This window comes from Misgurnus anguillicaudatus, chromosome 1, assembly GCF_027580225.2.
Source record: "Misgurnus anguillicaudatus chromosome 1, ASM2758022v2, whole genome shotgun sequence".
Classification (NCBI taxonomy): domain Eukaryota; kingdom Metazoa; phylum Chordata; class Actinopteri; order Cypriniformes; family Cobitidae; genus Misgurnus; species Misgurnus anguillicaudatus.
This window is the reverse complement of record NC_073337.2, coordinates 12,731,447-12,741,377: the sequence shown is the minus strand read 5'-3', so window position 1 is coordinate 12,741,377 and position 9,931 is coordinate 12,731,447. Positions and strand designations below refer to the sequence as shown.

General features: G+C 34.5%; 1 protein-coding gene across 4 annotated transcripts in view; it reads left to right on the top strand.

Moving 5' to 3' along the window:
- Positions 1-438: 438 nt before the first annotated feature.
- LOC129432613 (kinesin-like protein KIF21A) overlaps positions 439-9,931 on the top strand; it is a 67,985-nt gene continuing 58,492 nt past the window's right edge. For 3 of the 4 annotated variants that reach the window (XM_055191120.2, XM_055191119.2, XM_055191118.2), the window contains exon 1: positions 442-746. In XM_055191120.2, the coding sequence (XP_055047095.2) occupies positions 703-746 (44 nt within the window). In that variant the 5' untranslated portion in view covers positions 442-702. Of the gene's footprint in view, positions 747-9,931 lie in introns of all 4 variants that reach the window. The other variant, XM_055191121.2, reaches the window with a different exon arrangement.

Genomic DNA, 9,931 nt, shown 5'->3' with positions numbered 1-9,931 from the left:
TTAACTTTATTTAAATCGATGCACTGTTGTGCGTGACAGTATTAAATCAATATATAAATAACGAAACGTTGCAATAAATAGAGTATAAATACAACTTTATTATAAAATTTGTAAGTATCTGTTTATGCTCACATTTCTGTGTTTTAAATTTATTGCGACTTATTTTTGTTTTGCTTTTTCAATTAGTGTATAATATCTAGTTTAAATTGTTTATTTTGTCCGTAATGTGCCTCCATATTTTGTTTTATTTTATTTTTTGTAATATTCTTTAAGAACACCTAATTACATTATAATTTTATCGTAGTCATAATAATAAGAACCTAACGATTTACTTTCTAAGCGCTTTTCTAACCTTTACAGAATTCATTCAGTCACCTTTGTTGTCTCTGTAGAGGGGGCGTGACCTAACGTGCCGTGAGGCGGGCGTGAATCGGTGACGTCACGCTCTGAGGGAGAGCCTCTCCTCAGGGCGCATAACGTGTTTGCTGGAGCAGTCAGTCATCGTTCAGTGTTTCGCCGATTGTCCGATGTTTTGTTTAGTCTTTTTATCATTTTAATGGCGATAAAGCAGCGGTGTGGATAATTCGCGCTTCATGATGGCAGAATAGACGCCCTGAGAGACGCTTTGTGTTCGTCTGCTGCTTAAGCCGATCAAGAGAAGGAAAATCATCTATATTTATCCCGTGCGTCCTGAACGGGATCATGTCTGGGGGACATGATGAGAGCTCAGTGCGCGTGGCTGTCAGGTATATATATTTGAATTTATGATATACTTTACAGGAGTGCAAATGGAGTATTGGACGATGCTTCATATGGGCCCGCCTCTAATGTACCTGCTACAATATCATCATACTGTAGGGCCCAGTGACAACGACATCACTGTATGTTTTGCTTTAGCGCATTATGTTTACATAATCATTTAAGACATAGTGGTTAGATAGGATTATGTGCGCGTGTGTAAGGCTTTTATTTTACTTTACTTTACTTTTTAGATTGCAGCCTCTAAGGCCTTATTGTAATTATAAACATTACCTCGTATGTTTTAGATAACAGCAGATAATATTAGAATAACATACAGAAGTACATATCAGGTAAAGACGCAATATTTTACAGTAGGCTATATTTTTGTGCACATTTAATTTAAGTATTGCTGATAAAAACACGGGACCACATCATTATATGAATTTAGAATTTAGGTATATTTATTTATTTATAATTAATGCATGTGCATGATCTCATCTAGACCACCATGATGAAGCTCTAGTCTAAATTCAGCGCAGTTAAATCTCCAAAAGCATCTTTAATGCCATTCAAATGTCTTATTTGCTTGCTCCATGTGTAGCCTACTCATTGAGTATATCTAACAATCATTTGCATTTGTGTCAGATAGTGAATCCAGCTCAAGTATGTCTGATAATGCCTCTGTTAAACACGTCCTTTTGTGCTCAGACTGACAGAGTTTCGCTGAAGGCTTCTTTTTAAGGTTGAAGAAGGGCTCTGTTGAAAACAAAGGTTGTCTGTACGCTCAAGTTTCATTGTTCAGATAGGCCTAAGGATCTCTGGTTACTGAAGTTGACAGACTTTGACCTGCAGCTTAGTTTGCTTAACGTCTGAACTTAAACCCTAATGTCATTCACTCCACCTCTTTATTCTACTGTCACATTGCTATGAATACTTCCTGTTTGCTTATGACAACTTGACATAAACTGAAAGGAAGGAGAGAGAACTTTAAGTGTATTAAAACAGGTGCAGGTTTCATTGTGAACATCGAGAAATTACTTTAATGATCTACAAACTGCTTTTAAAGGGTTTTTAATGTTCTGTGTGATTTTTAATTAAACATTTTAATTATTATAATTTGATTACAAAGCCATATAAAAGCAGATTGCCATCCTATGTTATAGAAATGTCGTTTACAGGAATAATATACGTTTGCTGAGTAGATCCGGACATTGCATACTTATATATATTTTGGCATGGTAGAGTATTTATCTAATGCAGATGACATAATTTAGTCATCTTTGCAGATCAGTGTAAACATGGATCTTTTTGACAGCGTTGTTGTGTGTAACATTTTTCATTAACGCAAAGGAAAACCTTTTCAGTTTTTCACTACATTGTTGTTGTGTAAACATTAGGGCGGGGTAAAAAATATAGATTCTTAGATTGATCTTCAATTGAACAACACAATATTGATTTGGAAATCCCACAATCGATTCTTAATGTGCGTGCTTTACTTCAGGCAGGGCTTGTATAGCGCAATAGCCCGGGGCAAACATGAACGGGCCAGTGCTACATTGTCACTAAAGTTTTTCTTTGCACGTGTTTTAGGCATTAAAAATTGCCATAAAAATGCATGTGTAACAGTATAATGGATCTGTGTATTACTCTAAGTCTTAATGTGACAGCACATCAAATAAATTCCATGTCTGCAAAATTAACATTTTCAATAAAATATTGATAACGAACCAATATTAGACTGAATCGAAATCGAATAGAATTTTAACAATATAAAAAAAGAATCAAATCACCAAATACCCAGCCCTAGTAAACATAGCCTGAGATTAAGTCAACATGAACACTTTGGGGCGGTTTCCCAGAAAGGGATTAGACTAGTCTTAGACTAAAAAAATTGAAGATCTGTCCAAACTGAAAACAACTTGCACTGACATATCTTAAAATACATCAGTGCCTTTTGTTTTGCCTTAAAATGCACACAGGTCATGTTTTTAGTAAGGTATGTTTCTTAAAACTAGTTATATTTCCTAATTAAACTAAGGTCTAGTCCTGGATTAAGCTAATCCCTGTCCGGGAAACCACCCCATAATTATTCAAGATTACTAAAAGCACAACTGGGTGATTCGAAATCCAGACTTAAAAGGTGTCCAGCATCAGATTTTTTTAAAAAGCCATTGAAGCCAATTTTTTTGCACATATAAGATTAAGGTCTGAACTTACTATAACCATTGTTTTTAGAGGATTTAAAAATATTTTCTATAGAATTATTAACATTTTTTTAGATTATCATTATAAAAAATTATCATTACCGCAACATGATATTACATTAAATATATGCATTTACAAACTCATGTTTCGGTAATGAGAACTAAAATGTTGTCTAGGTACTATGACAAACAAAATTTCAACTTTTATCTGGAGAGAAAAAATAAGAACTGCTTACGGACCCTTCCAACAATTTTTTTTTAATGTTAGTTCATTGAGGGCTTAAACAATGATTGAAAGTTGTTGCGGAGGAGGAGAAAATTGGTCTTGGACTCATTTATATTCCTTATTGTCCCTACATGTACCAATGATCACCAAATACCACATGTTTCTTTACTGTAAATGTTTATAGTATTACATGCACTGAAACTTTTTTAGATTTTTTAATTATAAATATTTCCATGTCAAAGAACCCAAATCCAGTCATGGACACATTGTGGTAATGAAAATTTCCCCCTTAAATGTGGAAAAAACAACAAAATTGGTTTGTATGATGTCATTTAAAATCATGTGCAAAATAGTATGTGAAGAGATATTTGTAACTGTATGCTTCTTATTTTGATACTCTTATCAAAATGTTTCATGACACCTCACAAGTCTAATTTCGCGAGAATGACCCAACTTGAATTTCATGTGGGTGAACTTTTGGTCATACGACAAAAGTCCTTGTGATGCTTAATCCTCATTGAAATCAACAGATTTGCACAGTCCTCTGACAAACTTCACTGAGTAAGCACCTTAAGAACTCTCTTGTGTTGACATAAACCGATATCTTGAATGTTATCACACGCACAACAAAACCTCCTCTGGATTTCAAACCACAGACACCACAGTGTTTGTTCAAGCTTGTATTGTACCTCGAAATCACTTTGCGTAACGTCTTCAAATTCTAAGTATCAGTGGAATTTCTCTTCACAGGGAATGACATCAGTGTTTTTTTTTGTCTGGTTCAGCAACTTAAAGACAGCAGCAATCTTTATGTTCGTATAAAATGAGGTGACGATGACCGCCTCTGACAGAAACTTAAACCCGCAAATCTGCTACATCAATGCATACAGTGTGAATCCACCATTTTTCATTGTGTTTATGACAGTCACTGCTGTTTAATTATAGTTTAACCACTGACACTGTTTTAACTGGGTGGAAATGGATTGGATTTAGGAAACTTCTTGTATTTTTTAGTTTATCCAGGCTGATAAAAGCACCAGTCTCTACCTGTTACACTGCTGCCTTCAAAAGCACTTCATTAATCTTGTGTTCGAATGCACAGTCTCATTAATCTGCTGTTCTCGTAACTACTTTAAATGGATTATCAATGCTTGAATGATTTTCTTTGGGAATGGCATTAAAACTCTAATGTTGGGGAATTCTGTCATAAGCAGTTGGCGTATGTCTGATCATTACTGTAACTTACAGGCATTTAAACCAGACACAAAACTAACAGACAGCTCACAGCATACTTAAATAAACCAATAATAATAGGTCTATAACAACAGGACACTTTGTTTTGGTATACTTGGATACCTACTGTAAATACTGTATCTACTTTAGGCTACTACAGCTATATACTGTATATTTTTGAGTGGTGCTTGCCAATGCAGTTTTCTTTGCCACGGTTGGTACTAGGCGGTTGCCTAAGCTTTCTGAGTGATTATAGGTGGTCCTAAGATGTTTAGGTGGTTTCTAGGGTGTTCTGGGTGGTTGCTGAGTGTTGCCTATATACTATTAGTCTTTCAGTGTAAGTCCTTTTGTATCAATCATAACTGTAATTACTTAGGCAGCTTGTTTTAAAGTATTATTCATGTTCATAGCCCAACAGGATGAGTTGGGGATTTTTCTAAAGTTTTTCAAAAGATTAAGCAACAGTAACAATGCAACAGCTTGCTTATATATATAATACATTTATGCATATATAGCTGATGATTGCATCCAGAGAGTCTTTAAAGATTTTGCAGTTCTAAGCTGTTTTTCTCATTGAGCTTGTAAGATCAGTATCACATCATGCTTGAATAAACCATAAATATTTAATCACCTTGGGGCTCACAACAGGGTGCTTTGTCAAATTACTCTCCTGGTCAGATGAATTGGTCCCAGGTTTATATTGCACATGATGTCATTGTTTGGTTATGGAATTTGTTTCTTAGTAGTTGGCTTTGACCTCTAATTTATTGAATATATTAGTCCGAGGGGTAACTGGGCAAACATCTGTTATTGAGTAACTAAACTAAATCCTTGTACAGTTGGTGGCACTTGGACTTGGACTTATTTTAATCTTCAACTTTAGACCTTGATGAGAGTTAACATCATTCGTAATTAACAGAATAAATTAGGGATGCACCGATATGGAAATTTTGGCCGATACCGATATATTTGTGGGGGCGATAACCGATATATATATAGGGCGATAAATATTCATATTAATTTCACAATGAAAAACTCCCAGACCGCGGACATCTTGTCTTTGCGCTAGACTAGCATACTCTTCTTAAGCCCGTAACATGTGTCATCTTCGTGCTATGTCACAGAAAGCACCAATCAAAACTCCACATGGCCAGCAATGAGCAAGTGAAGTGGTTCAACAAACCAAAATAATCCATCATTTATCGGATTTCATTTATCGGCCTAATTTTGCTATCAGACCGATAATATTAAAAATAAGATGTTATCGGCTGATAACGATATGTCGGCTGATATATCGTGCATCCCTAGAATAAATAAGACATATGATATGAAAGTGCATTGTTACAGTTATTAAAACCTGGATTTCCGCCTTACTTAAAAACAGATGCTTGTGGTTCATTACTAATTTTATGAAAACCCAACAACAATTAAACAAATGCAAACTCACTGTGGGACGAAATTAAACCTTTATTTACCAGCGTCCTTTTGCGCTTATGCTTCTGTCATTGCCCTGTCAGGATTGCCAGATCCACAGAACAAAACCAGCCCAATCGCTATCTAAAACTAGTCCAAATGACTATTCACAGCCAAAATACCAACAACTGTTGGACCAAATCCTTCCCTCTTTAACTCGCAATAAAAACATCAACCTGGGGAAACAGTTTAAATTCCCAGTCCAATTCAGAACTCTTGTGTGGACATCGAAATGCTGTGGACCTGGCAACCCTGCTTTGTTTCTAAACAAGCTGATTGCGTGGTAAGAAAAAGTGCCTGATAAAATTGCAGCTCGTGTTGTATGAAGAAAACGTGCCTGACTTTGGAACATGCAGCTCACGCTGTGTGAAAAATCAGCACCCGACTTTAATTATAATCGCACACCTTGCGGTGTATGAAGCCGTGACGTTTACACTGCAGGTCTTAATGCTCAATTTGGATTGGTGCTCTTTTTCACATTATCATTTAAATGCGACTGCCATCAGTCCCATGTGTGAACTGTATGGCCCTGAAGTGACCCGCATTTGCAGAAAAAGATGTGACATCAGACTCGGTTTATTTAACTATACCGCTCAGACAACTTTTGTAACTATAGTTTTTTTGTTTGGTTTTAATACAAATTAAACAAACATAGTAACCACAATTTTATGGTCTAACCATAATTTAACCATGACATTTGTAATAATAAACTAAATTAAATATCAAATAAAAACCTGGTAATTTTTTTTTACTTTTACTATTCTAAAACCATGATTCATTTTACAGTGAATTGAAGGCAGACGTACACATTCAAAAATCTTAAGATGTTAAAATGTAAGTTTATTTTTATGTGGCACTTAAAAAAATAAAATGTTTTAGGCTTCATAGGCGCCCCTGAAACTAATGTATTCTTAACATTATTTAAAAAAAAAATAATTATTTCTTTCTTCCTAAATCTTCCATTATGAAGGTAATAACTCACTCCACCTAAACAACTTTCCTTCTTAACTGCTGAAAACCAAGCCCTCTTATTTTTCATCCCCTCCCTTTTTACCAGGTGTCCAAATAATTTCTGGTGGATTTACGTCTCGCCCTATTTTGTTCATTTAAAAACCAGTTTCACTTGGAAATTATCAAAGTTCGGTTACCAAAGTTATTTATGAATGCAGTTTTATGTTTCTAAATCTACTTTTTAACATAGTTCAGTTTGGTTCTGTACACAACATATATTTGAATACGATTGTCAGTATCTATTTTTATGGGGTGAATCCTCAGAAAAGTATTGACAGCTGTATTGAATTGCATACTATACGTGGACGTTGTGTGACTGATTGTTATGGTTACAGATTTTTGACAACATTAATGGGTGGACAACATTAAAATCCAGAGCTCCACCTTCTGCCTTGCTGAAATGGATTTTCTTTAAGTCTCCTTATGATTATTTATGAGGCAGTTAAGTAGAAACAACCCTGAGAGCCATCTGTCATGTTAATTCCTGATTCAACACACTCACATGCACAAAGAGTTGGGTGGTTGTGTGCGTAGAGACGACGTCTTTAGATGGAGGGGTTTATGTTTACTCATGCACGATAGGCATCTGTTATGGTCATTTTAAATGGCAAGACACAAGTGTCCAATATTTTGAAAAGCCAAAGCCGCATACACCACAGAGTTAAGGGCCTCTCGACTAAATCTTTTTCAATGATCTTTTGATCTGTTGGCAATCATATGTCTGAATGTTTGAAATTCATTTCATGTGGAGAAAATGCAAAAATATTTTTTGAAACAAATGACTCGTAATAAATAGGAAACTTTTATAACTTTTTCCTGCATCTCAGGGTAATACAAAACACCCAAATTTTTGCTGTGAATACGGTAAAGATGCTTATTTAGAACTTTTTACTTACAACATAATTCCTATAGTTGTGTCAATGACGTGATGTTAATTATTTTGTGTTCGTATAGTTCAATTAAATGTAAATGTTTAAAATTTCAAAATAAATTTGCAGATTACTTGCATACATTCTCTTTTTTGATGACCAAGCCTAAAATTTCTGGTTTTATTTCATTCTGAAAGAATATTTGGTGGAGAATTACAAAAATGGCAATTAGTGTAACTAGTATTTTTTAATATAATCATCTAGTTTAGTGTAATATAATGTTTTACATACATTTTTACATTATTTTTCAAAGATTGTTTAGAAAACAGCTCTGTTTTAAAAATGTTCAGACAAATATCACATTGAAATATACATTTAGAAATAACTAATAAAATTATATTTTAAAATTATTATCATTCTTTTTTTTTGATGGTTACGTTTACATGTCATCAATGTGGATAAAATATTTAATATTTCTCATTTTTTGGGGCAATTGGCGGTAACACCATTTGCCTTTTTTTTTGGTCCATTCAGTCTTAACTTTCATAAAAATGGTGCAAATGTAATTTTTTTATTGCATAAAATCAACATAAATACTATGTGCATTAAATATACCTGAAGTTTTTTTTTTAAAGATTTTTCAATTTCTCATTTGTTTTTTTCCTGACTCAGTTACATTTGTGTCCAGGGTTTAAAATGAACTTTTTCACTCACCAGCCAATAAGTTACCAGCCATTCATAACTTCTACTAGACAAAAAAAAGAAAGAAAATAACCAGATTAACTATGTCACATTTTTATTTATAAACATGTATTAAACATTTTACTATCATGTATTATAAAATCTGAACTGCAAAAATGTTGTTATCCTGCCATCTCCTCTATTACTCTTTTATCCTTTTCACCAAAACTGTTTTTAGGTAAGCAAATCAATACAGTATAATAAACATCAAATAAAGCATTGAATAAATTGCATTACTTATATATTTATATACTTAATAGATTTTCTATTTAATCTTAACGCTGTACTACTGCCTTTTTTCTATACTTTGTAAAGTGTTTTTCATACGGTTCTTTAACCAGTTTTTTTTTTTTTTTAAATGAGTCAGAGAGATGTCGTTTCTGCGTGAAGCTTATAAATATCAGTGGTGACGTCTTGTTTTAATAAGCACATCAACGGAAAATAAGTCATCAAGTGTTCTAATGTATAGTGAGTCAGTGTCCTTACCAGTGCCTGAACGACTGTACACAATATACTGATTCAAGACCTAGGGAGCTAGGGAACTAATTGAGACACACCGATAGAGGAACCATTTATGCCACTTGGTATTAAAACCTCTGCTCTTCTTCTCTTGGTCTTCTTGGTTCGGTGCCATTATTGGTATAGACTATATTGGAGGACCACCATACTGTACTTCACATACTGTTATATTCACACCGGTTTGGAGTTTAATGTTACAGTGTTGAAGCTTGGTGCATAAAAGACTAAAAATGGCTTTAGCATGCAACTGTTTTTGCACCACACCTCATTTATAGTCAACATACCTTGTACGCACATTCATTTCTCTGTTAATTTAAAATTAAATTATAATTTGCATTACATTTACCTTATGCATTTGGCAGATGCTTTTAGACTTATTGTGCATTACATGGTATACAATTTATCAGTATGTGTGTTTCTGGGATTGAACCCATGATCTTTTGCACTGCTTACTCAATGCTCTACCAGTTAAGCTATGTTGAGCATTCTTTAATAGGGATGCTTCGATCGATCGGCCGCCGATTGGTATCGGCCGATAATGGCATCAGTACTCGCTAAAATTGCAGATCTCGTAAACCGATTTTTCTGTTTTCTTTTTGTCATCATAGGGATCCTAAATGCGACTGCAATTAGAGACAATTTTTTAACGTAGTGCGAGCATTTTTATAACCTGTTGTTCTGTGCGACGTGCAGATTTGGCGTTCTCTCTCTGCCTTTACAGAGATATGTGTATTTTCTATGAGGACGCGCTCCGGTCAACAGCGCGACGCGTCTTCACATCCCCATCAACAAACTTATACAAACTTTTGTTTAACTTTCGTTTCGCAAGCAGTTTTTTACTCGCGCATGTGGGACCTGCAAATTTGCAATTTCTTCTAGTTGCTATTTCTTTTCGAAAGACGAGTAGTTTGCAG